This window comes from Lycium ferocissimum, chromosome 5, assembly GCF_029784015.1.
Source record: "Lycium ferocissimum isolate CSIRO_LF1 chromosome 5, AGI_CSIRO_Lferr_CH_V1, whole genome shotgun sequence".
NCBI classification, from domain to species: domain Eukaryota; kingdom Viridiplantae; phylum Streptophyta; class Magnoliopsida; order Solanales; family Solanaceae; genus Lycium; species Lycium ferocissimum.
The window spans coordinates 63,505,801-63,517,899 of NC_081346.1; the positions used below are offsets into that span (position 1 = coordinate 63,505,801).

General features: G+C 33.6%; 2 protein-coding genes and 1 non-coding gene across 3 annotated transcripts; 1 reads left to right on the forward strand and 2 right to left on the reverse strand.

Annotated features, from left to right (window-relative positions):
- LOC132057035 (fructokinase-like 1, chloroplastic) lies at window positions 1-2,769 on the reverse strand. The gene is made up of 2 exons (XM_059449474.1): window positions 1,947-2,769; window positions 1-970 (listed from the first exon to the last, which is right to left on the reverse strand). Exons 1-2 carry the CDS (start codon window positions 2,667-2,669, stop codon window positions 278-280), a joined length of 1,416 nt encoding a protein of 471 aa, XP_059305457.1. The 5' UTR covers window positions 2,670-2,769; the 3' UTR covers window positions 1-277.
- Window positions 2,770-3,982: 1,213 nt separating this feature from the next.
- LOC132058686 (small nucleolar RNA snoR27) lies at window positions 3,983-4,082 on the forward strand. Its single transcript, XR_009415402.1, has one exon. It is a non-coding gene; the product is annotated as a small nucleolar RNA snoR27 (small nucleolar RNA).
- Window positions 4,083-6,032: 1,950 nt separating this feature from the next.
- LOC132057036 (probable L-type lectin-domain containing receptor kinase S.7) lies at window positions 6,033-7,714 on the reverse strand. The gene has a single exon (XM_059449476.1). It carries the CDS (start codon window positions 7,362-7,364, stop codon window positions 6,279-6,281), a length of 1,086 nt encoding a protein of 361 aa, XP_059305459.1. The 5' UTR covers window positions 7,365-7,714; the 3' UTR covers window positions 6,033-6,278.
- Window positions 7,715-12,099: the final 4,385 nt, after the last annotated feature.

The following is a 12,099-nucleotide window of genomic DNA, read 5'->3' on the forward strand; positions in this document are numbered from 1 at the left end:
TCATTACAACAGTGTAGAATCTATATTGCATCCTTTAACCATGAGATGCACAAAAAATTGTACCTCCTAGCTGATCACAGTTACAAATGGATCTGGTTTTCAAAGATCATGCACTCACAAAAACACTTTGGATCTTTCCTTCAATTTAGGCTATAATCCTGAATCCACTTCCTCAAGAACCTATTATTTGTGAAATGCTGTGGATTAATTACAACAAAATCTACTTTAAGTAGTGACTACAACATACAATGTCCTGAGAATTGGCATTGTGGCACTACTACCACATAGATGGTACATAGACCTGCTCTTTGAGATTCTGTGTGGCGCTTTCCGTGGGAAAACCCCTAACAGCACCAATTGTCCACTGGGATATTATGCCTGCTGCAATTGCAAACCGAAGTTGCCTCTCCAGAACATCTTGATCGTCGTACATCTCTGGTTGTGTCGTCAATTTTCTCATTATTCCAGCGACAACGGCATCACCAGAACCAGTTCTATCACAAGTAAACGGTGTTATGAGCACATCTTCCGTACCAACCACCACCCCATCAAAATAAGGAGAGTAGTAATGAATCCTAAGTGTCCCGTCTGTTACAAACAAAAGCTTCAGTCCGTCGTGCCATAAGGGAGCAATTTCCTCAGGAGTATAGTGATAATAATTTCTTCTTTGTTTGGTTTGTTCATAAGTCTCCGCGAAGTATTGAGGTGTATAATTCCTTTTCCTCTCATAATGCTCTTCGTCAAGAAGGAATTCAAGCTCTTGCCTTGAGACCTCAATGATGTTAGCTTGTTCCCAGGCTTCCTTGATCAAATGTCTTGTTTCATCACGTGATCTCCACAAGGGTAATGGCAGATTCAAGTCAAAAAATACAAGACCACCAAACTTCTTTGACAATGTAATTGCTTTAAAAAGAGTTGAACGCATAGATGAAGATGTCAAGACTTCAGAATTAAAATGGAACATCCTAGCCTGCAAGAGAGAAGGCAAAAGCACCACGAAATTTGTTAAAAATACTTTAATGTCACCAGCACACAAAATTTGTTTAAGCACGTAAGGACAAAATTTGTAACAGCACGTAAGAACAAAATTTGTAAAAGCACGTAAGTCCCCGAAAAGGATAATACTAATAGAAGACATATATCCTTACCTGTAGCGTAAGGTCAAGCACTGTATTAACAATATCCAACATGTAATACGCAACTTACCATGAATACAGCATCTTACTTATGGTAACAATAGAACAACAGAATTTCTCTAATGATCACAACAGAATGAAAACTGATAATATATTGAATCATCTTTCACTATTGAGGATCAGCCAGTTTCAAGCTAAAAATCTGATGGTTTCGGGAAGATAAGATAACTAGTCAAACATGAGACGACTTAACAATATTAATACTGCCAATGATAATTGATAACTAGTTGACAGGGCACTAGAATTTAATGACTAGGGAACTATGCTTTCACTAACTCGCAACTAAAAAGAGTATATACGATTAGCACAAGTCAAACTCAAATAAATTGGTTGACAAGAGTTATGTATCATTAATCAACTTGTTCTACAAAAACAAATGTGTCTATGGCAAAGGAATGTCGTCAGAGTGAACAGACTAGGCAAATTTCAGAACAGGAACGAGCATTAAAACTGTTAGTGGACTGCACAATAGTTTCTACCAACAAATGGTGACTCCAATATACCTACTGATATTCGCTTATGCCAAACTTTGGTTCATCTATGAAGCCATTGGGTTTCTCATACATCATTTTGCACAAGACAAGTCAATGCCATATGGTTCGTTCGCGCAGCAAATTAGGTTACATACTTACATGCATCCTCTATTAACATTTAAAGCCAAAAACAACCACACAAATAGAATCAGCAAGATGCTTGATAGTATTGCTACAACTCTATCCATCAAAAAAGATCTATATTTTCTTTTAGTACCTCTTTCAGCACATCAAGATTCAATTCATTGCTAAGCAGAGAATCCTCAGCAGATTCCTTAACACTCTCAGCCCTCATTTTCCCATCCTTAAACTTAATTTTCATATAAGTACATCCAGTCCTCAACTTATCATCAAATTTAACACCCCTTGTTTGCACATTCTCTTTATTCATTAACAAAACCATTTCTTGACCAAATTCATCATTCCCAACTTTGCCCATAAATGCAGCTCTACCACCAAGCCTAACATGTGATATAGCAACATTAGATGGTGGTCCACCAGGTGCTCTAACAAATTCAGGTGGATTCCATTGCAACATTTTCCATTCTGAATATTTATCTTTATCCATTTGTTCATGTGATATTCTAACTGTTGGCACAAATTCCTTTTGTGCTGCACCAAAACAACATACTAAAGGTGGATTTGGGTATGGAAAATCAACCCCATCATCATAATCATCAATCTTGAAATCATTTCTTGAAAGTTTTTCAATTTGGGTGTTGGATTGTGTAAAGTTTGAATCTTTTTGGGTGGTTCTTGATTTTTTTGAACTTGTGGGGGTGGATGATTTTTTGTGGCCACGTTTAGGGGGTTCTTGGGTGGTGGTGGTGGGGTGGTCATGGGTGGTGGACTTAGGTGGACTTTTTCTAAACTTGGAGGGTGTTAGTGAATTGTATGAATGATGAGGAAGAGATTGTGGAAGAAAATGGATTGTTGCCATGGTTTTTCTTGGTAAGTGTTAGGGTTTATCCATATCTTTTTAGTGTCATTTTTCAAAGAGAATAGAGGTTTTGACTTATAAACGGGTTTGGATAATTTGACCCGGTTGTTTTGACTTGGTATTGACAGTTGGGTCGGGTTCATACACTTTATTTTGGGCCCAGCTAGACCTATATATTTGGACGAAATTGCACCGGAAAATAATGTGTGGTATCTCCAAAAGTGTCTGCTCGAATTTTTATCCCACCTTATCAAATTTGGTCTTTAAAAATATTTTTGATTTGTAAAGATTCGTTTGGAAGTATTTTTGTTGTGCGTTAGGCATAAGTTCTAGCTTTTGCTTATAAGGCGGCAAAACTTGTAGTGAATTGAGCAGGTTCATTACCTTGAAATATCTTGAACTTCTGTCTTATAGGTAAGACTAATTTATGACCACAAGTTATGCCCGATGAGCAATAAAAAATGTGCTTCTGTCTCCCATCATGCATAAGTTCTAGCTTTTGTTATAAGGCAGAAGTTGCGATAAATTAAGCAAGTTCACTGCCTAACTAATATTATGAAGCAGCGGCTATTTTTAAAAATTTTGTTAAGCGGGGTCAAAAAATCAAGTCCACCCCTTATGGCAGCCATTTGTGAACTTAACAAGTTGCCTGATTTGGCCTCCAAATGGGCTGGTCTTTAATTTTTGTCATTCAAAATCGAACTTATGTCTAGTGGAGCATAAGTTCTTTAAAAGTACGGGGCATAATTTGTGGTATATCATGATATGAAAATATAGACTTATGCCCAAAATGTGCAAATGATATGAACAATTATGAATTGCTCCATCAATTTTGGGCCAGGGAGAGCGGCTCAGTCCCCTAACAAGTGCACGTTTAATTTAGCGGAACTATATTACATACTGGTATTTCCCTCTCCAACATTATAGGTTTATCGTCAGTGTCTATATATTATATATAGTTTCTTTAGGTTCTAGGTTTGTTAGCAAACTATTGGTTCTATAAGAAAAATAAGATGTTTCGATTAACAAATCACACTTTTTGGTCTAAACTTAATAATTTCACTCTCCTTCCTTTTTAGCTAACTGTTGGTTCTATATGTACTTTGTTTTGTTACGATGGATCCATGAGGAAACCTCAATATCTGAATATAATTCAATGTGACGATATATAAATTCTTTTGGTATTTCACTTTTCTGAGATCCATTGTTTTCCTAACTATATAAGTTTTTATGTATTTTGAAACTTCCATTATTTTTTTAATGATCACAAACTAGGGAAAAAACTGTTCTAGTACTATATTTGTGAGTTATGTGGTGGATCCATGATGTGATGCAGAATTTTAAACTGCGTTATCTTTCTAGAACTCCCAGTTTCTGGGATTGAAGAAACATTTGTTTATGCTGAGATCCAACCAGCTCATTATCATTTCTCGATGACATTATCTTGTAATTAATTTTAGTAATTTGTTGTGTTTGTTTTCTTTGATCAATGGTGAATCTCACTCGTTATCCTTGCACTATAAGTCTCAATAAAGAAAAATATGGGGACCAACAATCTTGAGATGGTTTTTTATTTATTTCTCCCTGTTTCTCTGCGCAAAAGCTCTCATTTTTAACTGTGGCATTTTTCTACTTTATTCTAATTTTTAATCTGGTTTCAATTTAACTTATTTGGCCATCTTCTACTTATTTGACTCAAGTGGCCCTTAACGTTAATTTGCCCATCCTTCCATCTATTGGACCCAATTATTCTTAACTTTAATTTTTGGATTAACAATGTCTCCTCTTTAGGGATTTAATTAAATAAGTAGTATTGATTTATTGAGGGCAATTAGCAGGATTGTCCTTCGCTGGGGTTGGTCTTTAATTTTTGTCTTTCAAAATGGTGGTCTTTAACTTTGGCCCTTGAAATTCTGCTTGGGCCTTAAGGCAGCTTGCATGAACAGATTTGCAAAATTCTGTCTTGCATTTTTTTCTTTTTTTTTTGTTTTTGAGCTGGAATTAGAACTTACAACCTCGAGATATTAGGCGAAGAGCAAAACTTAAATACCACCAATTTGAAGGACAAAAATTAAAGACCACCCCAAATGTAGGACAATCCACGCAAAAAAAAATAAAAAATAATTGATCCATGCGTCTCTAACTCATAAATTATGCGACCCATTTGAATTAACCCAAAAAGCCTAGAAACTATTTGAGTTTAGTAATGGTGGAGTTGATTTCACTAGGCTAGAAATGATGGAGTCCAACAATCAACAAACTTCAAATGACTACAACTAAAAAATTATAATTAGTCTGTATAACAACTCAAGAGTTCGACATAACTCACATAGTTATAATTCAAATTCCTCGTGGGACTCTCATAGAAAAGGTGTTTTGAGCTCATACCTCAAATTCCAAATTCGAAAACACTCAATTGATCCCATAACAACTTTTTGGGTTTTAATTGGACTCAAGCTTTCGGAACGTTCAACAATGGTAATCGAAAGTGTTCGGTACAAATTCAATTGCAATAACAAATTTCACCATAAATCAATTTAATAATGATTTCTCATCCTTAATAAATGAACAAACTTTCCCCAAACTTACTGATTTGTTCTTTAGCTTCAGGAACTTTCAACAAACTTATGATTATTTAGGTTTAATTCAACTTCTTCATTCTTTAACAATAATGAATTCTTATATCCAACTCAACAATTACCAAACAAATAAATTTGGATAGATCGGGATATTTATGAGTTGGGTCTAATATCCAATGTAGACCAATACGTCAGTAAGAAATTGCTTCAAACTTTAATTTTTTCAAAAAAATAATGAATCAAATATTATATCTCATTTATGGCAACTCAACAATTACACAAACAAATAAATTTTGGATAGATCGGGATAATAAAAATGACTCATCCATGAGTTGGGTTTTACAATATCATATATGACCAATGTAGATTATGGTTGTGAGTAAGGTGTATGAGTCGTTTTTTATTAATTTGTATTTAAAATTGAAATTGCATGTAGACAATTTGAGGCCATATACTTTATAAAATCGGCATTAATAAAAAATGGCATGGATGAATCATTTAATTAAATGAGTCAAAATATTGATGAGTGGCAAAATGAGCCATGAAAATGAGCCATTTCCTATAGTTTGATGGCATAAATGAGCCAAACTATTGACGAGTGGCATAAATGAACCATTTCCGATAGTTGGATGGCATATTTGAGCCTTTACGGTGCGGGCATAACCTGTAAATATCTTTCAAATGACCTGATAACATAAATCATAATGAACCGAGGGAGTTGCTACAACGGGAGGAGTGTGTGAGGAATGATAGAAACTAGAAAGAATTAAATACACAAATAAACTTGATAACACCAAAATCAATAAAAACCTTGAAAAACTATAAACTACTAACACTTTCGTCCACCAATCTGAAGCTGTATTTTAATGACCATACCATTTGAGCAATAGTTAGCAGAATCACACTTTGGACGGTTGATCATTAAATTACAGCTACATAACAAAACAAGAACAATAGCACAAAACTTAATTACAGACAATTAACCAACCAAACCAAACTCCCAAAGTCAAGTACCTAATTCTTAAAGTACCTAATTCTTACTCTTACCATCTTTGATGGCATTATCTACAACAACTACTTTGAACTTTTTGTACTCATCAAATTCCTTACTATTATGTTCCATTACTTCAGCAGAATCCTCTGGTGCCACTGGCCTTCTACTACCTAATAAGGTCCACACAATTACCACAATGAATGCACCTAATGCACCACAGCCAGTACCAAATAACAAAGCACCAAGAATTCTCAAAGCACAATCACTTTTGCTATGTAATTTCATTTCTTCTTTTTTTTCCTCTCCAAATGATTGTGGATCCAATGGCTCAGAATGCATCCAGTGTGGTGCAGTTCTTGTCTTAAAACTCCATGAGTAGATATTGCATTTTTGAGTGGAATTCCCAGTTGAAGAACTTAACCCCACAAACAATTCATCCTCTTTAAATATTCTTGACAAGTCAATAAAGCAAGAAAGCAATGGATTAACTGGCTTAATTTCACCTAATTTGCTTAATCTCACTTCTAATCTCTTTGAACTTGCTTCATAATCAATCCAAGATTGAATCTTTTCACCACTATTCATCAACCCCAAACTAACATTGCTCACTTTAACAGACACAAAGCTGCTTAAATCAACACCAACATGGTTTCCATTCACATCACCATATTTCTCATCCATAAATGTATCAAATTCTACTGCAAGAAACTTCATTTTTCTGACACCCAATAGCCCAAACGACCCACCATCGAACTCATCAAAAGGATAACCAATAGGTACCATCACAAAAGCAAATCCATCCCCATTTTCACTTGACAATGAAAACTCAAAATGCATTGAAAAAGACACCATTTTTCTTGGACTTTTCTCAACTAGCTTAATAGGGTTTTTATTCAAGATTCTTCCAGCACTAAAACCCATTGAACCACTCATTTGTATACCACCACCATTAACGACCTTAGCATCACCATAAAGTGCAAACTGAGACTCAAAGTTTGAATCTTCACCAAAATTCTCAAAATCAAATGACAAATCTTGTTCCTCAGATTGAATACTTCCCAAGTAAAAACAAAAGTAAAACACTAGCACTATAAGGTACCTGAAAGCTGATAAATTACCCATTTCTTGATTTTGGCTTAACTTGAACTAGAAAAGCTACAACTTTTTTTTTTTTTTTTTTTGGGACTTACCAAGGTTTCTTTTTGGATGAACCCATGTAGAGAATAAGAGAACTATACTGAGAAAGATGATATTAGTAATATTATTTTGAGGGTATTTATCTTAAAGAATTTTCTAGGGTTTGAGTTGAGTATTGAGGAAGATATGAGGAGAATTGCTTGGGAAAATGGGTAAGAGGGTGTGATGGGAGAATAGTAGGTTGGTATTGGAGGTTGTGAAAATTAAATGTAAGTTTTTACTTGTTTCTGCAAACTCTTCTGATTCACTTTCTTTCTTTCTTACAAGTCGTTGATGACTGGGGGAATATAATATCAGATTCTTTATCATAATGTCCTCTTGTTTCACATATTATCATATCTAGTCCTCCTATTTCGTAGATTTTACTTTGTTTAGCCGCACAATCTTTTTTAGAATTGAGCTTACTGCATGGCTGGTTATTCAGAGTCAGCAATTGGCTGTCGGATTTCGTCCTGCAATTAAAAAAAAAATGGCTATGGAGTCAGTATGGTAGAGTTAAATCTAGAGCAATTTGCCCTTAGTGACTACAAAGTGATTCTGGTCATGCAGTCAATGAAATGAATGAAAACCATGCGAAATTAGGTTTAAAGTCAAGTGACGCAAATAGACTATGCGATTCTTCTATATTTATTTAATTTTTTGTAGTCAGAGTTACCTGATACATATGTTGGTAGGAGATAGTAGGTGCCTAATAAAAAAGTCACGATATGTACAAATTGACTCATACATTAGTGTTGTATACTCACAATATATCCAACAATTGTAATAGTAAAATCAATACACATTTTAATCTCCTTTTCCCCCATATAAATATTATTACTTTTTGCAAATATTTTAGCTTTGGGAGATTAATATGACCCACAAAACACTGAGTAATGAATTAAAGTAAAGCATTTTATGATTATTAGCTTTTGACAAGAAGTATCGTGTGCATCTATTGTGTCTATTAAGCTTTTTTCCTTCTAACAATTATGGTTTTTAGAATGTCATAAGCACAATGATGGTAAATAGATGAAGATCATGTTAAATAATGTAAAGCAAAACTTAGTCGCACTTTTCGTACAAAAACACATAAAAAGGAGGCAGTAAAACTACAGAAGTATAAAGTACAAGGGTGAGTATAAGTAAATACAGAGAAAATATTCCATTGCTAAAAGACCCGCTTACTTTACAGCCATAGACTTAGAAACACAGCTGGCACTGAAATACGAGGAGGTTACTAGTTCTATACTATATAATAAAGATTGTTTTGATACATTTTAACTTGTATAGATTTTTTACATCATTTATAATTTCATATCATAAATTTCTCACTTATAACTACTATCTTGTATGTACTTTGTATCTCTCAATTTTTATGGAACATTTTTTTTTTGTCGTATGTCCTAAAACGAATATTATTTTCTTATATTCAGAAAAAAATTAAATTTGGAATTTTATTTTATCCTTAACTAGATGAATTATAGTCACATAAACATCTGAAAACTTGTTTTTAGACCATCATTTTTCCTAAATAGTGTCTAGTCAAATGATATCATATAAATTATGACGAAAAAGCGTGATTTCATATACTCCCTCCGTCGCATATTATTTGGCCACATTACTAAAATTATATGTCCCAAATTACTTGTTCATTTACAAACCAAGTTAAAATTAATTAAATATTTCTCATCTTACCCTTAATATTAAATATTTTTAAAAATAGTCAATATTGATTAGAATGTATTTATTGGAGAGAGATGGGGGTAAGATAGTGAAAGTACACTTTATTTATGATTTCTTAAGGGGCGTGCAAAAGGGAAAGTGGCCAAGTAATATGGGACGGAAGGAGTACATTTTTACACCCTTTGATTTATAGAAATTTAACTCTCATTTTTCTCTGTCTTTCTTGGTTCTCTGTTTTTCTATTACTTGAGAAGTTGTGTTAATTAATGAGTTGAAGCTTTTCAAGTAAATTAAAAATAAAAAGGTTTTTGGGTTGCTAAAAAGCAAGAGATTCGTTTCGTTTTTATGTTGGCCAAATTGTGTGAGGGGTGGTGTGTGTTACTCTGTGTGTGTATTGTAGACTGTGCCGACTTTATAAACCTTTTCCTTTTCTGACCCAAAAGATAATAGAGTATGTCGATAACTAATGTGCGCATGCCTCGTCTTCACCTTGATCTATACACAACGGTCTATTTGTATATTATACAAGTGGATATACCTTTGGACTACCATGCAAGTATGAGTATAATTTTATATGATGATTGTATATTCAATCACGCAAATATAAATATAAGTAATCAGTGAGATTATTATTAAGATAAATTAATCAGATATTTTGGATTCGAGCATCCAAAATGGAGTTACATTTGATCGAAATTACTTTACTCGAATTTTGGATTAATTATCAGGTTTGAAAGCGGCTATCAACCACTGAGTGAGGAACTAAAAAAAGGCATACTGATAGTGAAAATATTTTTGCACTATTAATGTATGTCGTATGAGCTCAAGTTCTGGTAGCGTAGCAAACATCATCTAAAAGTTATTGCAAGTAAATTTGTTTAATAATTAAATTACACACTATTTTTTATAAAAGGTAGCGATCATATAAAAAATCATCACACTATTTTTTTGTTTTTTGTATATATCATTTATTTTCAGAAAGGATAGGCGCCGATCGTTATTGGTAAGGCTCTTTACTTATGTAGAGTGTTCGAAAAGTGCCCGACAGATGTGGAAGCTAAATTTGTAAAGACAATAAGGAGGAGACCATTCGTAGTGATCGCATTTTTCAAAAAGATTGTTTTCGAAAGGCGCTTTATAAAGCCTACTAGGTGGGGGTTATTTATCTTTTTGTATATATCATTTATATTCAAACCACATGCAGTATACAAAGTTATTATAAGTTAAATATCCTAAAGTTATAGATATACATAAAAGGTGGTGGTCAGAGTAGACAGCTAAGCAAAGTGGACCTGTGCTTGGAAAGGGACGACTGACTGTTAACATTTAACGAACCTTCGCTTTGGCTAGGGTGATATTTGTGGTTTTCTTCTTGTCACAACTCCTTGTCATTATTATGGAATTAAACAAGTTGTCCGGTCATAACTTAACACTGCACAAACATAAAAAGAACCTACTCAAAATTTAAAAATAGGCTTAATGCATGGGTAGCCCTGAACTTGTCCCTTTTTTTTATTTTAGCATCTCAATTAAGTGTTGTTCCTATTGAATCTCTGAATTTTTTCTCAAGTATGTCTATAAAACATAATCTAACTTACATACAATTCTATCTTCAATGTAGCAACATGATAATATATATTCTAATTTAATTATGTCATTTTTTAGCTAAGATTAGCGACGATTGAGAGGGAAAAAGAGTAAGCTCTTAATTAATTTGGCAGTGAAAGAGCGGAACCAAGCGAAATTGACATATCCATGACCTAAAGAACAGCTTACCACACGTCTAAAATATTACTTTACCTTCATTATCACAATTTATTTTTTACTTCTAATAAAAATCAGATTTAGAGGGTTTGATAAACACACTTGAGGACGAGTTCAGGGGTCCAAAAGGAACAATACTTAGTTGAGATGTCAAAATGAAAAAAGAGACAAGTTTAGCGAGCTGCATATGCGTTGAGCCTTAAAAATACTACTGCATGTTGTGGACTAAATTAAGATGGAAGGTAATTAAGTACTAACAATAAATACCGGATAATTAAACAAAAAAGAAGAATATTGGGAGACCAATGCTGAGGCTCAAATTAAGGGTGTGTTTGCTATGAGAAAAAATAATTCCCAGAGAATATTCTCCTATAAAATGTTTGTCTAGAAAATAAGTGATTTTCTTACTTAGTTTTAGATATTTGATAACTAAGTTATTGTCCCAAGAGTTTTGAATATAACCTACGCACAAACGCTATGTGTGTGAGGGTAGGGGTGGTCGTGCGGGGGGGGGGGGTGAGGAGAAGACTCGTTTTCCAACAAAAAATATTTTTCAAAACATATTGACCAACTAAATATAGCAAAATTATAAGATATTTTTTTAGAAAATGCTTTCCTCCATATCAAACACACCGTAAAGGTTTACAATATCCGCGTTTATTAGTCCACCAAACATTGATATTGTATAGATTAGAAACTTACCGTTTTCATTCTAAATTCTCTGGAAATTTTATGAATAAATATTAATTACTAATTCGTGGCAGGTTGACAAGTTTGTAGTACAATAAATTCATTGGACCCAAGACTTTTGTAACCCAAAAATAAATTTTTGAAACTAAAATAACCCATTAAAAAAAAAAAAAAAAAAAAATAGAACTTACGCATGATTTTGTGCAGAAAGGACCAAAGATAGTTTTACACTTAAGTTCTTTTACGCACGAAATCGTGCGTAAAAAGACCGAAATAAATAAATCGACTTCCTTCTTCCCCACCACTGGTCCCCCAATTCAAAAAAAAAAAAAAAAAATCAGCCATTAAAGGTCGCTTTCCGAGGTCCCACGCGATCAAAAACATCGTTTTCTTGTTGATTTCCAACCCAAAAGTCAATATTTTTGGTATATTGAAGTCGAATGTTTTATCGCAATAAAGCGGCGTATAATTCAATTCAAAACTCAAAATCAAAGCTTCAATTTAGGTATTTTACTACGATTTTTCTATTACATTATTAACC